This window comes from Centrocercus urophasianus, unplaced genomic scaffold (assembly GCF_019232065.1).
Source record: "Centrocercus urophasianus isolate 14NV4802_14NV808 unplaced genomic scaffold, USGS_Curo_1.0 seq_26, whole genome shotgun sequence".
In the NCBI taxonomy this organism is placed as follows: Eukaryota; Metazoa; Chordata; class Aves; order Galliformes; family Phasianidae; genus Centrocercus; species Centrocercus urophasianus.
The window spans coordinates 9,482,047-9,504,402 of NW_024884822.1; the positions used below are offsets into that span (position 1 = coordinate 9,482,047).

Below are 22,356 nucleotides of genomic sequence, written 5' to 3' on the forward strand. Positions count from 1 at the left end.
CTTGTTTCTCAGGGAGGGAAAACTCATCGGCCAAATTCGAAGCTGTGCAGGGTGAAAGCAGAGACCCAAGTCTTTCAGCCCATGCAGTGAAAAGAGGCAGCTCTAAGCTTAGAATTCCTGAGCCTTACAAGTTCTTGAAGTTGATGCCTGGGGAACATTCACACTAAAGAAATGTAGGACTCAACTAATGGGTCAAATTAGGCAGCTAGCTGTCCTCCACAGCAATGTTCCTTCAAGGACCTTTCACTGCAGAAGACAAGTGATTTACCTTGTGAAGGACTGCAATGCTCCCTTTTGGATATTTAGCAGATATTAAGGAACTTCCTTCCTTGAAATCAGACATTGGAACAGGCTGATAACAGAAATAGCTCCTCATGAACATCTTGGGAATGCACACACATTTTGATGCCTCCTTGTTTCTCAGTATTCATTTATTATAGATGTACATCCTACTCTGGCACTGTCCAAAGAAGGAACCATCTGTGCACACAATGCTAACCAGTCACAGTCCTTCACAGTGTGTAGGGGATATTTTTCCCCTGACTCTGCAGGGTATGCAGAAACAAAGAAGGATATGTGACTAGATGTGTGTTTGGTCCACTTCCTTTGTTCACTGCTTGACGTTCTCACGAAACCAAGAAGAGCTTTCTCTCACATCACCTAGATTCCTGCAGATCCTGTTTCTTGCTCAGATTTGTCTCCTATTTCTGCAACACGCTGTGAATGTAGACCCTCATCATAAAGTTGAAATCCCCCTCAGAGATGAACCAGGCTTTTCTCTGCAGTTTGGTACTGCTTGTTCCCCACATCCAGGCAGTGTGGGAGGATGGAGACCGAGATGCACAGATTTGCTAGGACCAGGAGGAGGTAGGCACAGAAGAGGCACCAAAGGAACTATCACTCCCATTAGCAAATGCAGCACGAGGCTTGCAAACTCACGGCATGATCAAAACTTTGCAGCATTTTTAATCAAAGCAGCCTGTGTTCATTCCCTGGTTAGCTCCAGTTTTGAAGTTGAACTTCCCTTAAGTTCAAGGGCTTAGGAAAAGAAATCTGGCTCAGAGCTTTCTCTTTTTTTTTCACTTATGAACTCCTACTCACTAGGCTTCAATCTCACAAAGTGTTTAAGCTTATGCAAAGTCTCTCTGAAGCAAACGGGACTGTTCACACGCCTGAAGTGCAGTCCTTTGCTGGATCAGGGTGGCAGCTCACTCCTTGTCAGTCTTTCCGAGCTCCACGCATTCTGTTCAAACATTTTCTAAGGTACATGAGTTAGTGTTAAATATAGAAAGTCCTCTGTTCAGTTTTGCTTTCCAAGGCTGACACGCTGCTGAGCTGTGCAGCAGTGCTGAGCCCAGATCTGCAGAGCACAGGGCTGCTGCTGCTCACCACGATGGAGGCTGCTTGGAGGAAGGCACAAGGCGGTTCATCTCTGAACTCACGACTGCTAAAAGAAAGTTTTCTGGTAGGGACCAATAACTGGTACTTGCTTACAGCAAATATCACATGAGAACATCTTATTCTGCTCCTGTCAATAAGTCGGCCAACTACAAATCCTGAGCTGTTTGCTGCTTTTTTTGCTGCTCTCTAGGCGCATGATTGAGAGCTCTGTATAGACTGATCAAGCAACCCATTAATATTTTACAGCTAGGCTCAGGTTGACTGGCAGTAATTATTCCACAGATTACTTTTTCATTTGAAGTGCAGCTGGTCATCCATTACTTTCTCCACAGCTTTGAAGGTCCAATAATTCCAATTATTTTTATCAACTAGAGACAGGTAAAGTAGCTCTGTAGAAATCTGCCCTGGTCTAGGCACTGAGTGGGTGGGTGACTGGAAGCTCACCACCCTTACATATTCACTTGTGAGAGCCAAGATATTGGTGCACAGTGACAAACTCCCTGATTTTTTGTCTCAAACAGAGTGCTTATTCTATTTGCAATAACCTGTAGCTTGGCCTGTCCTTAAGCTGGTAGCTGCTCAGCTCTCCTGTCTGCTACCTTACCATGGATGGACAGGACTGATTTCCATTCACACAGAAGCTAGCCAAGTCTATTATGGCAGTTGTACAGGGCCTACAGGGCTACAATGGCCCATCTTGTTCCTAAAGGCCATGCAATGTTTCCACAAACCAGTTGTCTCATCAGTCATGTAACAGTCTGGGCAGGACCACGGGTTTCGAGTTTTTGGAGAGCTATGCGTGGCTGAATGGACACAAGAGTGACCATCTCACACCGAGGGTGGCTTCTGAATCCAGAGTTTGAAATGAAGGATGGCTTTCACAAGGCACAGCCTATGTTGTCCAAAACAAAGAAAGACTTTCAAGCTCTCCCACATATCTTGCCAGCTTTCTCTTCATGTACAGCTCCATAGCATATGCTAGAGAGCTTGAAACCTGCAGCAGACTGAAAGCTGAAAGTCATACCAGCAGAAAGGGTTCACCAGAAAATTGGCAATCAGATCTGGTCTGCAAGTATGCATTTAACATTGGAAACATTAGCTGTATTGAACCTGACTGCTGATGAGTTATTCTTCCTTGCCTGACTGGAAGGTCATAAACATCCCAGATATTAATGGTCTGGTGGAAGTCAAGGCTCCATGAGGATGAACTGTTCTATCCCCATTTCTCATCCACAGAGAACTTTCTGCACCACTTGTTCAGCAAGCGGGCACTTTGAATAATGTGGGAAAATGCCACTTATCTATTCATTGGGTTCCTTCGACTCACTGCTGCAGTACAGCCAAATTTGCTTCAGGATGGAATTTTATTCCATACCTATTTTTCTTAATCTAAAGGTCTGTTTAAGAGATCTGTTCTACAAAATGATACTGCTGGTGCTCACTGCTCTGCTCTAAGAGCAGGTACATTTATTCATCCCTTTGGTGGGAGTGAGACTGCTTCTCCTTGGCTCAGTGGGAGGGAAACTTCAGCAAATTTTTCATGCCATTGCTTGAACGTGTGCATTACAGTAGCTTCTCTTATGCTAGGACCAGGATAATAAGATTAACAAAGTGAGGCTGTAGGTCTCTTCCTCTTCCCATTTTTCTCATGAAGTTCTTTCTTCTCCCCAGTGCCACCCACAAGTGACAGAATGTGTGTGCTAAGTACACGCTTCTCTATAGCTCTGTGTTCTTCTACATACTTCTCACCATGTAACTCCATGCTGCACTAGACACAAGCAGTGAGACTTCAGAGAGGAGTGAATCCTACAGGCAGATTCGGAGAAGTACATCTGGAATCTTCTCCAAAGACTGCATTGCAGTTCCAACCTCAAACCTACACTACTGAAGATGCTTGCGACTGCTCATACACTGCCGTGATGTGAGAGCCTGAATTCTCCTACACAGCATCATGTGAAGAAATACTTTCCTGAAGTGTGGAGGCATTTACAAACAGCAAATCCCAGCTTTTTGTGGGCAGGTACAGCACTTTCATGAATGCTGAACCGGATTTCCCACCTTAGTTGGAAGGCTGAAGACCCACTTTGCCCAGTGGAGGTGTGAAATAAATGACAGTCTTAGCTGGAAGCCAGGCTGTCTTAAGCAAGGCACCCGAGATTGTTCCTGCACAATGCATTCATTAAAACACTTGCTATAAGAAGGGCCCTTATTTCAGCTCACTGAGTATGAAATACATGCATAACATTCAGTAAAGTTACAAGAAGATAATTTTATTGCCTATAACATCCCGTCTTACTGAGTCCCCTAAGGCACACTCCATAATCCACCAAGCACAGGAGTATCCCAGCGGGTATGTCGACATCGCTGTGTGAAAAAAGAGCAAGAGAGAGTGCTGGGATCAGCTGGGAGCATTCCACCCTACCATGCTCAGCTGTGCAGCGCCCTCCTGGGCAGCGTGCACCAGCACCTGCTTTATCCTGAACTGCTTGGGCCCCAGCTGCCCCAAGAGATGCTTTCCAGACACAGCCACAGGCTGAGCTCCCAAGCTTGCTGTCTGGAGGAGCAACAGGTTCTGTATTGGGCATCTGCTCATCCAAATGACCTCCTGGCTCTATCTGGGAAGCTAGAGCAATTAAATATTTAACATATTGAACGAGAGCACTCCCAGCTAAGAGGAATAGCAATTAAAGGCCTGCTGACTCATCACGTATCAAATGGAAGCGATTCAGTAGGGAACAGAAAATATTCTGAAGGAGTCAGATGTTGGCAGTGTGCTAGGCTAGGAATTCCTATCAATGACATCCCAAACAAGCTGAGGACAATGTTTGCTTAAAATCCCCACTGGGGAGCTGTATTGACAAGAGAAAAAAAGGCAGAAGGAAAATGGGTATTTTGCAGTTTGTAAAGAACACATCCCTCTATCCTACAATAAAGATGACAGAAGATGGCAGTGTTACAGTCCTAGGCACGTGCAACTTCTCTGTACGCAGCAATTTAATATTCTGGAAAACATGCTTTTTCAGCTATCTCTGCAAGCTTACTCACTTCTATGTGCATACATCAGATACATATGAGACTATTATTATGGGGCCAATTTCTGACCAGTGTCTGCAGGAAAAGGCATTGTGCTGCTTGCTGGCCCTGAATCAATGCTTTGACTGTGAAGGAAGATGTGCCCAAGTCTGATCACAGATACTGGACCTTAAGGTCACATCTGATTTCACTTGAACAGAAGGCTGTGTAATCGCTGACTTAGCATAATGACAACACTTGAGGAGAAATGCTAGAATGCACATCTAAGCTCCAATAAACTCACAGATGAGTCTAATGAAAGTAAAAATGAAGCTGCAGGCATTATTATCCACATGAACACAGCTGCTGTGAGCGCACGGGTTCTGTAAATATCAAGGCTATCTGAAGTGACAGGGAACCTTCTGTGTTTTATTGTCAGGAGACATTGAAAGTCAAAGAAATGGGCAAGTTCCTGTAACTGATGATGCTGAACAGGTTGATATTCTTGATACCCTTACAGACAAGCGCGTAGAAATGCTCCCTGGTCAACAGCAGGGCAAGCAGCAGTACAAGACTGAGTCCAAATCTTTCCAGTTACTACATGGATACCAATCTTTTTGCTGCAAAACTGTGCTTGAAAGCAATTAAACGCGTAAGTCAGAACAGGACTGGTGACGTACAGTTTACCAGCCATTCCTTTGGGAAATTGTCCCTCATGTCATCACATGGTTTACTTCCCCAAACGTCATAGCAGAAGACAAATTAACTTTCTCACTGCAATATCAGCCGTATGATTTACAAACCACATGGGCCAGCCAAAGCTGCTGTTTGCTCTCTGCTCCAAAATGTCCCTCCACTTCCTTTTCCATAAGCCCTCCTGTGGCTGGTAAATATCCCCACACAATTATCTACCTGAAGAAGTAGCCACAAGAGCAAGGTCACACAAGGGAGCCCATGTCTCTCAGTTCAGGTGTACATTTTTAAGTTTGGCTAACCTTAAAGTGCCCCTTAAGCACATACCACTTCAGCCCTAAAATACATAATCATTAACGATTTAAAGCAGAAAGGAATTTAAGTGAGTTAGATATCCTATAATGGGCCTTTTGACTAGGGCCATTAGGAACATTCTGGTTCAGTTCAGACATAATTTATCATCCTGAGTGGAATTCACCTGAAAGGCAGGCAGCTTCATCTGCTCCTGTAGGTCTTTTCCATAGGAAAATAAAGAAGAAAATAATGGAAAAAAAAATAAAAAAAAAATAAAAATCCATTCAGCTTTTCTGCTTTCCTATACAGCTTAAGGTTATGAATGCCAGACAGCTTCCAGTTAGGCATTTACTGCTGTCTTTAATAGCCAAAACCTATCAAAAATCTCCTGAGGCTAAATACAGAGGAGAGAGCAAAAAGTAATCATTTTATACTGCAACCCTAGCTAGGAAAAACCTGCTGAAAGGAAGGTTAAGGTGCTGCAGGCTGGTCTCCCTCCCCTTCCTAACTCACCAGTTAATTACGGCAATGCAGCCTGTAGGCACCCGGGTCACCTGCAGCAGCAGCCAGGCTCACTGGGACCCCAGCACTAATGCACTTCTGGATAGCAACAGTAAATTAAGGAAAGGGCACAGTTTAGCTATTAAACGGCAACACAGGCATAAAATGAGACATTTCAGCATATAGATGTGATTCTTAGGCCGATGTCAACTCATAGTGATGCTTTAGTTATTCCGTTCAATAGAAAGCCTGACAGCCTTCATAAGCATGGCTCATTCTTATATGAGGAACTTGTAAAAATGCTGATGCATTATGCTGTTGTATATAAACATGAAAAATAGCAAAGGTAAGCCAGAAAAGGTTTAAGTCTTTCAGAATGTAATAGAAAAAATATCCAGCCATCTTTCTGAATGATTAGAGAAAATTACATCTCTATCAAAGAATGTGAAAGGTAACAAAAAGCTGCAAGGATGGACACATTCCTGCTTCATTCAGGAGCACCATTTCTGCAAATCCACAGTAACTTTGTTGCTCTCAAGTCTTAAATGTTTTTTTCCTACGCAGATGAGCACAGAAAGGGAATTAAATATAAAAGGCATCTGAAATACAAAAATGCTACATTCTCACTTGACACCACAAACAGACATGTATGACCTCTCTCCACTCATCATATTTTACTAATGTCCATGCCACCACATTTCTTCATTACAGCACACAGCCTATCCTGGGACTTTACAGCCAGGGAAAGTACTGCACTGAAGCAGGAAGGCTCACCCCCTTGATTATACCAAGATGCTGCATGATGCCTAACTTGGCATGGCTGTGTATGATTTTTAATGGAACTATGGTCAAGAAAAACAGGAACTTATAAAGAACAACTCCATCAGACCTTCTGTTTGTTTTTCTAGAGAGCACTGCTGGACGGCGAGGAAGGGAACGTGCACTCTGACACTATGGCTGATCAAAAACTTCTAAAAATTCTAATTTACTCATTAAAACTCAGTGGAGAATATTGTGATCAGATTCCTTCTCCACAGGATAAAAAAGGGGGTGCAGAAATATAAATTGAGCAAGGGACCACAGTAATAAAGCACACACCACATCCCTTGAGACCACCCCCAAGGCACAGAGACGATGATGGGGTACTGCCACATGACTGCAGCTGGAATGCAATTGCAAATACTCTGCTCCCTTTTTTTTTTTTTTTTTTAATCATTTTTAGGGATTTTCACAGGGTGCAGGCAGCTCTGGTAACTGATTAGAGTTTATTGCTAGGACAATTCGTAGGGCTCCTATAAGCCAGGAGGAGTCATGCTGGGAGATCTGCTTTCTGCTCTAAATATAGCAGCACAAGAAATGAAATCCAAGTGGCAGATTTCAGTGGGATTTCCCAGGGAGAAATGCACTGCACACATGGCTCATTAGAGACCTTTAAAACAGAAACAAGAACTACAGATTGCACCAATGCAATCCCTTCCCTGTGCTGTTACTGAAAACATTTTGGATGAATGGTGGTCATTTCCCCATCATGAATCTCATCATCTCTCTATGCTTTCAGTATGTATTTCAGACAGCTCATCCAATATGAACATCAGTGAAAACTGAGCTGCAAACTCAGCCATTCAACTTCACATTTCTTATCGAATGGACTCATTTTAAGAAGAGGAAAAGGAGAAAAGCCAAGTACAACAGACCTGTTTACTATCACTTACTGGGATGCATGAAGAGCTGGTCCCCAGTTATAGACTCCTGTGATGTTTTCCAGAGCTGGGCAGCTGTTTCAGAGCAGAGATCTCTAGCTCTTTTCAGCCACCTTTGTGTACAGAGCTCTCTTGACCCCTTTTCTGTGTTCTGCAATGCATAAATTCCCACCGTGTCCACCTATTTGTTTTAAACTGACATACCTAACAGGGGAGTGAAATCCATTTAACATGTCAATCTGTAGACTATCACTAACCTAAAGCAGCAACAACAACAACCACCAACAGCAAACCAGCCGGGGTTACACTTCTCTTTCCAATTGCCCAGATACTGTCTATATTTCAAAGTTTACAACTCTCCTTTGCAGCCTGCCTCCGGAGCCACACACTCCCACCGATTCCCCTCTCATTTATACCTGTGTAACCCAGAAGCAATGCCACAGACTGATAGCCCTGTATGAGGAAAGCTGAGTCATCCATCAAGTGCCTGGTTACTCCGTATTTATTTAGCATAGTCTGCAGGCTACAGGGAATTAACCAACTTCCCAGCTCCAGGCTCCGACCTCACCTGCAGAACAGACCTTTTTCCTCAAAGTGTGAAACTCTTCCCTCATACAGAATGCTCCTGTAGTACAGACCTGTAATGCCTTCCATTCTGGTGACTTTCTTACCTGGATGTGGAACACAGCCATGGTGCTGCTCCTATAGGCTCCCAACATCACCTACAACAAAGGTTTCGTTGTGGCCTCAGGCTCCCTGTACAGAGCACTGTTATCTCAACCCTGAACTCCTAACAGCTCCTCACTCTCATTTAAAGGAACAAAAGGACTGACTAGGCAAACTACTGCAGAAAAACTTCTATTAGAGGAAAGGTGCAATGGCAAGAAACGCGGCTCCGCTGGGAAGAAGAAAGAAATTAAACATCTGCTTTCTAACACACAGGATTTTTCTTGCGCGATTTATGACAGTGAATCATTTACTATACTAGCAAAGACAAATACCTTTGGTCAATAGGTTCTGACAAGTAACTTCAAATAAAGATGAAATTTGCTCTATAATCTACACTTACTGGTGGTGAACTGAATCAACCTTCCTTCCAGACAATGCAGTTTTCTGTAAAATCACAGCAGAATTGTTAAGATCCACCTAATCTTCCTCTAGCCCAGCCATTTGCTGCTCAGCCTGGCGTTCCTCCCCTTCATAAGACTCAATTCTTTGCTGAAAACATAACAAACTCATGTGATGACATGCCTCCATAAATAAGACCTTCAATCCACAGTAGTTCATGTGCACAAATATGTAATTAGCAGGAATTCCTTTTCTAACATGCACGAGAAGTAAATATTGTAAAAGGCATTTGATTTCTTAGTTTCCCAGAATGAAGAGCTTCAGTGCCTTGTTTGGAAGGACGAAGTATTTGTTATCAGAAACAATGCCACCTTACTAAATAACCTCAATCAAAATCAGCACCTACACACACCTATATGGCTTGCACTTACATGAAATACATTACAGGGCCCAGCATACGTAACTAAAACACCCTATTTTTCCCCCCAGAATAAAGAGTTGCTGTTTGTCGACATGTTTGCTTGCTAAGAAACATCAGAGGAAGATTCCACGTTTTCATGCACTTAACTGCAGCTGCAACTTGGAAAATTATGACAACTCTACAGATGACCAACTATTATGTTTCCATTTCTGACTCGTGTAGCTCTAAGAGGTCACTACAAAAAATTTCAGAGACATTTTATGTGTTTTACTGTATATTAACAAGAACTTGTGTGATACATGGCGCTAACGAACAACGTGAGAACACAGGATAGCAGAATGCTTTTCAACATTCATACCTTCGGCATGGAGAACAGACAGCAGAAAATGGCCATATCTGCTGCTGCAGCATATACTCTAATTTCTGTCACGCCTGTTTTCAGATCTGTGATAGAAGAAGGGATTTCAATGGAGCAGAGGGTGCAAGCAGAGTGATTGTGCTGCCAGAAGAGGCATGAAAACACTGAGAGAAGTAATTAGGCAGAATGCACGATTCGAGTGCCACACACTCAGTGTCGGAGAAAGTGAAGTGCCTCATGCAATCTCATGCTTGCCTTAAGCACAGTGCGCACTGGGGTCACTGGGGCAATGCAGCAATGTGGAGCACTGGCCATCCTCAGAAATCCCACTCTGATGTTGACACCAACTGCCGGACTACAAACGTATTGTGAAGAGGAAGATCACCTTCCTTCAAAAAGAATGCATGGTGCCCATGGGCTTTTCAAAAACACACCAAAGGCTTGGCTTTTGAGTAATTAAATTGAATCTTAACTGGTTAAACCAAAGTGAGGAACGCTTCACTGGGTTCCTCAGTCACCTTCACCGCACAAGGATAAAATAATTTTGAGACCCTGTGTGTGGGAGGAATCTTTTTTTTTCTCTTTATCCTGTGGTGGGGCAGAAACTCTAAAGACTTCCATTATAAGCAATTACTGGAGACATGGAGGCTTCTCTGAGGTTAAGCTGCCCTTCATTTTCTCAAGAGAAGCCTTTAATTAAATGCAAATAATCACAAATTTCATATAGCAGACTGCCATAATTTCACTATTAGTTACTGGATCTCATTTAAAAATAGGAAAGAGGTGGGCAATAGTGATGCGTGGATGAGAAGTAATGAGAACTCAAGGGGTCAAAGCTGAATTACCTGTGCAAATCTATTCCTCTCCTATAAATCTGTCTGCAACCATATCATTTCAGTGTTAAAAGGTTGTCCTTCATGCAAGTGCACTGGAGTGTAGTCCCATAGAAACTTGGGCCTCAATACAAATAATTACCTCACTCCATCTTACCACTGACCACAGCGGTGAAGGCAGGATGGGTAATGGGGAAGATGTAATTGAAGTGGAAATGACCAGAACTAAAATGTAAGCTGTGATGAATTCAAATGGTATATTCAAACTCATCTCCATAGCAAAGCTCTGGAAGAAAAGGCACATAGAATGGCAGCATCCAGCAGTGAGCACTTCAAAGACGTTTATCAAATCAGGGATGGGAATATATAGCAGAAAAGATGCATCCAAGAACAGAAGAGATAACACAGTGTCTGCAGAGAGAAGGGAGAAGCTGCAGTCCATAAAATCACAGGTTTGTAATTTTGTCCACAGAACTGTTAAGGCTTTAGAACATGTTCTCAACACTGTGTAAGGTAAATCATAAAAATGCTTGAGTTGGAACGGCCCCTTAAAGGCCGTATGGTTGAACTCCCCTGCACTGCACAGGGATGCCCACAGCTCCATCAGTGCTCAGAGCCCCTCCAGCCTGACCTTGGGTATCTGCAGGGATGGGGCACCACCACCTCTCTGAGCAACCTGTGCCACTGCCTCACCACCCTTATTGCAAAAAAACCTTCTTGTATCCAACCTAAATTTCCCCTTTTTTAAATAGGGTAGATGCATGCAAATGTAGGGAGTATATGCTACTTTTTTCTTACTCCCCTTCTTTGGTTTAGTCAAACAGAAACACATCACAGCCAACCACAGAATCATAGAATGGCTTAGGCTGGAAGGGATCTTAAAGATCATCAAGCTCCAACCCCTCCTCTGGGCAGGGCTGCCAACCACTAGATCAGGTTGCCCAGGGCTCCATCCAACCAGCAGCAGTGAGCCTGCAAACTGGAGCTCCTTGCAAAGAGCCTGAGTTTCTGCTGCTACGTGCTTTGCAGTGGTGGCAGAGCCACCTCCAGCCCCATTCCACAGACTGTGCAACACCAAACAATACGAATTTAAGCAGCAGCTTTCTGAAAAGCTGATGGCTTTCCAGTTCCAGGCCAAGCTGGAAAAGGCATGGAGGCTCCACCAAGCAGCTCTTCTGCCCGAAGCAATCACCGAGAAGAGGTGCTTCAGAAGAATTCTATTTTTGTTAGAGATGGCTGTTCGGTTTTCAAAGCTGAGAAGGTCATTGCTCTCTGACATGCAGAGAGTTCAGGAGAGTTGTCAGGAAGCTCAGAAATTAAAAAAGAAGCAAAACCAAAAACACACAGAACAAGGGAAGGAGGGGTGGAGAACCTACTACATGGATCAGCCCGGTACGTTACTTCTGTGTGGCTTCCCAAATTAAATCATTTCTCCTAATGTACTGTGAGAATATGGGGAGGGATCAGATTGTGAGCTATTCAAAGACCTAGCTGATTATCAGCATTTTAGCAGCGAGCTTGTTTTTGTTCTTCCTCGCATTTATAATAATACCTTTTACGTGTTCTCTAAGAGACAAATCTTCTGCTTCAGAACCACTAGGCTGAAGATCTTTTGTTGGCGCTGAGAAGAATGCTAATGTGAAATATCTTGTTTCTTCAGATGAAAGAGAAGCTGAGAACAATCCCCTGCGGAGGGAGGTGGCAGAAGTGGGATCTGGGATCGAGAGTTTATGACTCACCTCCCTGCACAGCCCACCATATCCGCACCGCTTGCTGGGTCCTGTAGGGATCGGTGGCATCGCAGCCATAAACCCAAGATACGAGATATTCGTGTCTCCTGAATACATACATCTCTTCAGAGGTTTTCAATATGATACGTGGCTTAAAAACAATAGAGAAGAGACAGCCGAAAGCTCGTATACTGAGATGGAAGCACAATTGCATGAGCCTCAGTTCTTCGTGAAAGCCAAACCACCAAAATATTTGAGGGAAAAGAGCCACCTACCTCCATAACAGGCTGTATGCTGCAGCCTGCCTCGTGCAATAGACGAAGAATAAAAACAAAGAATTACCTGATGATTGCTACTTAGCACATACCATTTGGTTTAGAGGTACTGATGGAAGTCTCGCCATCTTTTTCGCTTCCATGATATATCTGTAAGCAAACCCGATGTCATGGCACCAGAAGAACTCAGAGGTTTAGCAGAGAGTACAGACAGTGAGGAAAAAATATGGGCTCCTTTCATGACTGTGTGCTAACAGGAAGATGAAGGCCTTACGTGCTTGTGCTGGCTGAGAGGATACACTATTAAGACAATAAAACTGACATATTGTCAGAGACTGAGTTTTCAAAGGTGCAGCACTGGAAGAAATCGATGCATTGTAACTTAGCAAGTGATCAGGACCAGAAGCCTAACACTGTGGTGATGCAACAGCACAGGAACCAACCTTGCAACAACGTCCTGCAATATCCTATCAGAACTGTTTTATTCTGAACTCCAAAAGAGTGAAGCTGAAATAGCAGAATATATATCTTTAAAGGATATACAATCCCAATTGCTTTTAATGCAGAAACAGAAACTTTAGGTCTCTGAAAATAGCATAAGAAAAGCAGAACATTATTTTTTACATTTGAGAAGAAGGGAATTTGAATTTGGGGTACAAAACCACAACTAAAAAGCATTATCATTAATAACGGATCCACTGTAGACAATGTCAACATTTTCACTGCGTCCCACAGGGGTGAGGATTTAATCCATTGAACCTTCTTCATTTAACAGTACAGTCACTCACAGCATTGCTGGTTCTGTCAGATCCCTACAAGATTAACATCTTTATATCAGAAGATGCAGTCCATGTGAATGAGAATAGAAAGGAGAGACACGAAGCTCTAGGGTAATGAGGGCGGTTTAGAAACAATTACTTGTTTTATAAAAGGAGGAACATGAATTAAGGTGGAAAAGTGCACAATTCTGTGTGTGCGAAGGAGACTGAGGGGAAAAAAAAAAACAGTCACCCTTTCCTCAGTAAGGATATAGCAAAATTAATTCTAATTCTAAACAATTTAGCTGACCAATTAGAGCTGCACTACAAAGCAGAAGCTGAGAAGCAAAGCAGATTTATTTCCCATGTTGGCTTTAGAATTGCACCTAAAAAGACCCCAGAGAAATCATGAAAAGGGAACATAAACTGCACAGTCATTATATTCTGAGGCAATTTTTAATTAAAAAAATTAGAACAAAGTCTGTTCCTTTAAATCATTAATAAAAGAATCCAGCCTATTAAGCAGATGAGCTTTCTTAACTCTAATCCATCTTTACTGCTGTGTTATTACCCAACTGTTTTCCTGTAATTAAAATGTGGCAGGTAGTTTACACACAAGAGGGAGTAATTGTATCGGAAATAACTGTTCATAACCAAACTTTAAAAGCATATTTTTTGTATAAACTTCTAATAAAGAAAGCAAGATAATAATATTTAGCACTTTTGCTACCTACAACAGCATTTTGTCTCTAAATTGTTAGCATTTTATTCAGCAATGTGAAAATACACCCCTCAAGCAATGAAGATGGCCTATCAATCATTTGTTCCTACTCAATTAAAATATTAAAAAATACAACCAAACCTTATACTAAAGGATCCCAAACTGTGTGGCTCTGGAAAGAGAATTTGAATGCGCTGTAGGAACCCCTCTGAACTCAGTCAGATCAGGACAGGAAGAGAAGGTCCCCTTCTCTCTGCATCCCAAGGGAGATGGAGTGAGCCAGGTCATTGCCTGCCCATATCTTTGAGGCTTTTCCTCCAAGGTGCATGCTCAGGTGGCATAAGCATTGTGTGGGTTTGCTCAGACCTGAGTTTGGAGGAAGCTTTTGCTCTCAAACAGCCTCCTGAATACCAAAGCTGCAGAATAATTTCATTACAAAGAAAGAGTCAAAGACTTTTCTATAGATTTTGCTTTGCATTATTCTTAGAAAGCAGTTCTCCAGGAATTTCAAACCTTGCAAGCCAACTTAGGGGAAATTACTTATTCTTACATATAGTCTGGCAGTATTTGGCAATATAGAGGACTGCAGGCTGCTGTATGCAAGCAGCTTCTGTTCCAAAGAACATACAATTCAAAATGGGTGGACAAAAACACCGTGTCAGAGCAAAGAGACCTCAGTGGTTTGACCGGCAGATGAGTAGGTGGACTGTTGCCATTTAAATATAAAGACCCACCAGATCACAGATACTCAGTGTATCGTAGGCAAGTACTCCACAGTGTGTGCTCACCTACAGAGTCACAGGCAATCCTACTGCTAATGACTTGCATCACTGGATGCTAATGCAGGTTGACCATAAAGAGTAAGACCATTACAAGCTCTGGTTCAATCCTTGTAATCAGATTGGCACCTACAAACCTTGAGGGGCTCAGCTGAGCTCTGTAAAATAGGTAGGATACAGCTCAAGCTGCCCCAGACCTGCAAGCTGAGAGGGTGAGTCACATACACAGCCCAAAGGCATTCATGTTTTTTCCCCACATCCATTATGTGTAAACCACATACTTGTACCACGCTTGTCCAAGAGCCAAATGAGCTGGAGTACCTTTACCTATACATCATCAGAAAGTTTAATGCTGGATAACAGTTTCTACCTCAATTAGGTTAGGGCACCTTCAGCGGGCATTTGGGTTTCAACCCAAATTGATGGCATCGGTCCAGATTCATTCTGTGGTTTGGTGTAAAAATCAAAGTAAAGTTTAGAGGTAGCAACCTCCGCAGAGCTTCCTGCAGCATAGCTCTAATGCAAATGAACTGGATAAATGGACCTGACTGTGTGAACCAGCTGTGGAACAGGCAGATGATATTTCGGGTACCCTCCAAGTCTGTTTTTCATACAGCTTGTGCCGGGTAAAATCATTTAGAACAAACCGAGGATCAAATACCACACAGGGACTGAGTGATTGCAGCATGGCACAGACCGGCTGTGACCAACTGGCCCCACGCAAACACAGCACCTTTGACAGCCCCACGTAAGAAGCAACAGCCACACTTAAACTTACGCCTTGAATGTTCAGATTAAAGCAAAACCAAGAATAAATTAGTTATGCCTTGCTCATTAAAAGGCACAGATTGGAAGCTTATGCTTTGATTTCACGGGAGTTTCCTCCCTGAGCACGTCACAGGGCACACAGAGGGGAAAGGAAAGGGAGTGAAGAAAGGGAGCTCAGGGCTTGACATGGAGTGATGGGTGCTGCCCAACACGCTGTACAAACTGCACAAGGTGATGTTTTTTTCCTCTAAAATGGACTCGCTTCCTCCCCTCCCTTCTCCACACCCCATTATCAGCATTTAAAACACCCCCGAGTTTTCCTGAGCAGGTTTGCTGTGCTCATTAAGATACACTGAGCACTTACTGGCTTTAATGAGCACTCATTAAATTCCGGTAAGTGCCAGGACCATCCTGTGGAGCTGAACAGACTCAGGTTCTGGGAGAGATCAGGGGTTGGGAAGATACTGGAAGCATTACATTTTCCACAACAACAAAACTATAAAACTTCCCCCTCCTTTCTTCTCTTTCTTTTTTTGCTCCACATGCACTGGGGTAACTCAGACCTGCTAAGCAGCAGCTATTGCTTACTGACTGCTCAAATCAATCCCTTGCCCCAGAAGGCCTCTCAGCTCCTCTTATCAGAACAGGAACAAATTAAAGATTTTGCGTATTTGCATCTCCTCATTGGAGAATATTCGTACGTTTGTTATTTAGAGATAAAAGTCTGCTTCTAAAAATTCACTTAGCGCAGTGATTTCCTCAGCCGCAGGGAATGGTGCAGGAGGAATTGCAGAGCAGGATCCAGAGCAGCTGGCGAGGCTGCAGCAGAGCAGCACCATGGGCTCAACGCTCATCAGGATTGCATGCCAACCATTTCCAAGGAACTGTCTGCTCTGTTCTTAATAATCTGATCAGCCACATCATTTGGTCCCATCACAGCACAGTAGCGCCATAACTGTAAGCAGTAGGAGTCTCAGATGTCTGCTGAGCTCCTACCACTCTTACAGTGGGGTCTTTACCAATTCCAGCTTGGAACAACCGAAACCTGGTTGTACTTTGCAGGTCCATCTTGGAGGAAGACATCTCCTTCTACCAAAATGCATCTCCATGTCTCTTCTCTGCAGTTCTTGCCCCAAAAACTGGGAGTTGTGCTTGGACAGGTAAATGCCTTGAATTCTTGTCACCAATATGCAAAAAAATCCATTTAGTAACAGATCTTTTTCCAGAGATGACCAGAATGAGAAATCTCTCTTTGAGACATTTCTCCCTGACTGAACACAATCTTTTGTGCTATGGCACACATCTCATAATTGCTCTACATTCATACAGTCATAGAATGACTTAAGTTGGAGGGGATCTTTATGATTGGCTCTTCTAAGTCCCCTGCCATGGGCAAGGTTGCCAATCATGAGAGCAGGCTGCCTAGGTCCCCATCCAACCTGACCTTGAATTTTTATTTTACAGACTAATACAATTCAAGATCAAGGAGACAAGGTGCACACCTCCTACGTGCCCTGTTCTTATGTTTATTTCCCACTGGCTGTGTCAGAAATATACATCCTGACCAGCATGCCCACAAGAACCTATATATATCACAAAGCAGTTCTCACTGCAGTGCTACAGTATGGGTTTTCATCCCCCAAAGCTGTTCAGCACCTATTGACATGAAAACATACAAATTAGCTAAAAACAGACTCAAATACACTTTACGCTGGACTAATTCCCAATGAGTCACAGAGAGTAAGTGACTATTTAAGGAAACTGAATCAGACAACAACTTGAAGATCAGTGCAGCATTGAAAAAGCCAGCATACCGGCTAGGGAGGAGAGAGCTGCTGGAAGGGAGAGGTTTTAATCTAATGACCGTATATGTCAAAATGCCATCAATTTCATAATAAATGAATAAATAACTGGTCGGGGTAATAATTAACTGCTCCAGTTTGGCTCACTCTCTCATCCACTCACAGCTTTTAGAGGATCACTGTTTTATAATTGCTTGCTCTCTAAGCATACGTGCATCACAACGATCAGCACACCTTGACAGCAAACCAGTTAGAGAAACTAACTCAACATGTTCCCCTGCCACAGTACGTTGTCTGCTGGATACAGTAAGTCAGAGATTGTTTATTCAACTTCTCAAGGCCCATTAATGACATAATGCTAGACACAGCTGTTCAGGGCTTTGCAAGACCAAAGCAGAGAAAGAAATGCTGGAAAACTTCAAACACACTACTCGCATCAGAGCCTGGCTGGGAAAGTCCTTGAAACTGATTTGGGTGATTTTAACCTTACAGCTCTCTCATGAAGTAAATCCAGGATTAAAGCCTCAAACTTAATTTCTCCCAAAGATCCTAATGGACGTAAAATCGCTCCACCTGATCAGGGTGGCAATGACTGCTTTGAAAAAGGGGACATAAGTCATTTCATTTTCACTCTGTTTGGCCAAATTATCTTCTGAAAAGCTAGGGCCTGCCTTACATGCTAGCACTTGAAAATAGGGTGTGCTTGGCTGATCGTGTCCTGACTTTCTGGTGTGTTGAGCAAGGGAAGAAAAGTTCAGTCGGTAATGAAAGGCACCCTGTGCTGTGCCAAAAAGTCTGAGCTGAGCTAAAGTGGGCGCTCCAGGCCCAGAAGGCACCACCTATCCCTATGCAATCTGTTTCCCATTGCACATCCGCTTTTTTCCATGCTCAACACCAGCTCAAGGGAGGCAAGGATAAAATCCACCTGAATGCCACACCCAGAGAGCCACTTCAGGAATATTTTGCCATGCAGCTCCTTGAAACACATTTTTATGTAACTTTCCTTAAGAAAAAGGCAAATCAAGTTTCATAACTGCTCAGCCATGGAGAAAAAGCAAATAAAAATGTGTAAGAGGAAGGCTCAAACTCATTCCCATCCACCAGTTAAAAATAACCTCTATTAATAATTTTAAAATACTTTATAACTGAATCTTTGGGAGGCTTTATAAAAAAAACATTTGTGTATGTATTATATAAATACAAATACATGTGTGTATGTACGTGTACGTGTATGTATATATATAGATAAGATCGGAGGAGGAATGTGATTCATGATGCTGAGCTGATTTCCCAGCCAGGCAGTCCTGCAGACAGCCCTAAGAGTCATTCTCCAGCAGAAAAAAAAGAAGAGGACTGTAGGATAAATTTGCTCCTCCCTGCTGCAGCAGCTACCCATGGCAATTACACCACCCCATTACTGAAACCATACCTGAATTCATGGGCAGAGAAGCCACCACCATCCCCCATCCTCTTCCCCCCATCTTTTAGGCTAACCCCTAGGACTTACAATTGTGAAGTTCATGACCTTCAGAATCCAGATGGTCATAGCAAGGTTCACCAGGATTAAGATCATTAGGAGCAGCACAAAGAAATAGAGGCATCTCTTCCTCCAGCCATAAATCCCGACTTTGTATACTTGGGGCCCTTCCGAGGTCTGCATGGTGCTCCTGTGCGCGTATTGCTCCTGAGGCATCTGAAACAATCACACAAAAATAAGAACGCGGATTAAGCAGCAAGACAAATCCGATGATAAAAGCTGCTAAGGGTTTGTGTCTGTGCCTCTTTGAGGTTTGTGGAGTTTTTGTTCTTCCTCTTCCTTTCAGAGTTTACCAGCTGGGCAGCACCTCCTTCGGTACCTTAGTTCTGCGTTATTTTCCTTGCTGCTCACTGTATGCAGTAACACACCGTAAGAGAATTTTATGTATTAGATGTATATATACATTTATAAATACTGCACACTGTCTAAAGGTATCCTATGGAGATCACTCTCAAGTGACTCTCCTCAACCACCCTGGGTTTTGCAAGGCTGGCACTCTAGGGCCTCGAAGGATCCGGAGGGGAAAATTCTGCATGCATTTGGTAAAAGCAGTTGAGTTCAGCAGTTTGTTTTGAAGATGCAATATTACTTCGCAGAGGCTTTAATTCAACAAAAAATCACCTCAAATAAAATCACTCCTTCCAGACAAAGAAAAAAAAGGCAAAGGGAAAATGTCTTTTTCTCTCTTCCTTAACTGAATAAACCCGAAACACAAAGTTCTCCTAAAATAATGCCCCAAATATCTGCATGGATTTAACAAGGATGCCCTGGGAAAGCAGGCATGGCGTGGCAGGACAACGCGAGAGCCAGGAGAGAGGAGAGAACGAAGGAAACTCGGCACTGAGGACAGCAGAAGGGCTGTGCAGCATGGCAGCATCCCCAGGACAAGTTTGGGTTTTGCATCTTGGTCCCCAGCTTGCTGCCGGTGGTCAGAGGTCTGGCTGCCCCACTGCTTTAAATGGCATTGCAGCCAGTGGGGATGGAGGGCAGCAAATGCACTCAGGATTGTGCTTATGGAGGCAGATTTTGCCCCACAAAAGTATTCATTGCCTTCTTGCCCTTCACTTTGGCTTATGGAAAGTCCTTTTCACATGCTTCCCCCAGGCGTCAGTTTCTTACATCGCCTCTAATAACGTGCTGCCTGCTGAGCGTTCAGAATTTAAGACTCTAGGCAGACAAAAAAACCACCAGACACATTTCTGTGCTACCGATTCAACATCAGGGACTTCTCCCTCAGAATACCTGGCATCAATGTTAGCATTCAGTGAATTACAAAATTCACAAAACAGGAGAAAACAACGCAAGCTCCTCTCTGCGGGAGTGTGATCCATAAGGGCAGAACAAAACAATGGTAGAAACGAGATGCTCATTGACACTGACTTGTGCCTGTTTGTTTACCATTAGCCTCGTGTTTTTTTCTTAGAGGCAAATGTGCAAACAGCATCTAATAACAGCGTGCGGTGGGCGGCAGTGCAGAGCCCATTGCAATGGAAGTGTCAATGGAAGGTGATTTTCTCCCCAGCACAGATCTTCTACTAGCAGCATCGCACTCGCCATGAAGTTAGCACTTTCTCTTTGTTGCCCCAACACTGAAGCCCACACAAACAGGGGCTGCCTAAAGATCCGGAACCATGTTTTTTTTTCCCCTTCTACACTTTGTAAACCTTTTAGCAACTTTGGGAGTGCTTAGATGTGTGTTTGCCAACACAGGTTGCTGTTATCACCCACAGTTAGGAGATCAGACACCTCTCCCTTCCTCCACCAGCTTTCATCATTGCTGAAGTGCAGCCTCAGGTGCTAAGCAAGTCAAATCAGGCTCTAAATTCTTCTCAGATGCCTGTCCTGATGTGCGCACATAAAGTAAAGCTAACTAAGCAGCATGCTCAGAACAGCCATGCTCCTGCACAAAAGTGGGATCCAAAAGTAACCTTCCTGCAGAGGGCAGAGGATCCCATCTCCCTCCTTCTCCTTCAGCAGTTGCGTCCATCCCACACACTCAAAACTCAGAGCAATGGCTGAAAAACAGATTTTAAAAACAATAAACACAGTTCTCCTATCACTTTCCTCTCTGGTCTCAGAACCCTTGCAGTTTTAGGAACTTTTCCCCTTACATCCTTTGGGCAACATTCCACCAAGCACACCAAAGAGCTTGGATGTTGCACAACAGTGCTGTTGGTTTTTTTAAGGGTTCTCATCTGGTCTAAAAAACCAGACGAGATGGCCACAAACCATGCCTTACTCAGAACTCAGAGCAGTGAATATCTGCAACATTACTTAGAGAAAGCAGACGTACTCTGGGGAGGAACCAACAACTGCATGGCAGATAGGATCCTAGTGTGCCCACCTCAGTCAATTCAGCCAATTTGTACTAGAAGAACATCGCAGAAGGAAGGTATGACATAGAATCATAGGAAAAAAACCAAGATCATCCCATCCAACTCGAACCCATCCACACCATGCCCACTGACCGTGTCCTTGGTACCGCATCTCCACAGCTCTCAAACACCTCCAGGAACAGTGACCTACCACATCCCTGCAGCCTGTGCCAATGCATCTTTCTGAGATTAAATTTGTCCTAATTTCCAACCTGAACCTCTGCTGTCTGTATTAAAGAGCAGCTTTCTATGGTGTAACGGTCTTCACCATAAAGCACTTCTGCTGTTCAGATCCATGGGGTATTTGCCCACACAGCCAAGGCTCAGGCAGACCCTGAGCTATTAACAAAGGGAGCAAAGCAAGTTGCTCACAGCAAATCCAGTTTGGTCACTGCTATTTTGCTCCCAGGTGCTAAGTCAGCAATTGTAAACTGGGGAGGGCTTTGCAGCACAGTGGTTGTGCCAGAAGAGAGGAGCCATGGTACACACAGATGCACTTGGAGAAAACCAGGCCCCTACACCACTGCAATCACTCAGCTTCTGTGCGAGGGGAAATCTTAAAAAACAATAAATTACGATTTCCACTACCTAAGGGAAATTATAACAACAACTACTGTACAGTCACAGATTTTATTGCCTAATATTTTAACAGGGGATCCTGGAGAGCACATATTAAATGCAGCATCTCTCTTGGAGAAAACGAATAAATTGCATCTCCAGCACTCTCAAATCATGAAACAAGTCTGACCAATAAGAAATAGCCTGAAATACTGAGCACAAAATATCTTCTTATTGCAAAACTTGTTTATTCTCCCCTTTGCTCTCTCCTTTTTTTTTTTTTTTTTCCTTTTTTTCTTTCTTTTTTTTCTTCCCCACAACTGCTAGAGTGGAGAAAATGCCAAATCCAACTGAGGCAAAACTTTGCAGACATCAAACGAATTTATAGGAACAGAACATAACCACAAAAAGCAGCTTGGATCCACACAAGAGCTTTATTTTGAGAATTTCTCTTGTTCAAATAAAATATTTAGCTCACAGCTGCCTTAACAGTGATAGAGCAACCAAAGGACTGCAACGCGCATAGTGAACATGACCTAGTAATATGGCATAAATTTATAACGAGAAAACAACATGGGAATCATAGATGGGATGCTGTTTCCATATACTCTCACACATAAACTCTCCATAAACTCTCACACAGTTACACTTGAAGCAATATAGGATCTCTAGCAAGCCCTTCCCCTCACCCATGACCACCAAAAGAAAAGCTCATGTCTGTTGTTCTCTATCAAGAGAAGAACAGATAATGGACATTGAGCGCTGAGGTGGG

The 22,356-nt window shown here is 43.3% G+C and overlaps 1 protein-coding gene across 3 annotated transcripts in view; it reads right to left on the reverse strand.

Annotated features, from left to right (window-relative positions):
* Positions 1 to 22,356, reverse strand: part of SGCD (sarcoglycan delta) — a 213,368-nt gene that overhangs the window by 109,036 nt on the left and 81,976 nt on the right. For all 3 annotated transcript variants that reach the window (XM_042826092.1, XM_042826090.1, XM_042826091.1), the window contains one exon: positions 18,622 to 18,807. In XM_042826092.1, the coding sequence (XP_042682026.1) occupies positions 18,622 to 18,807 (186 nt within the window). The remainder of the gene's footprint in view (positions 1 to 18,621; positions 18,808 to 22,356) is intronic.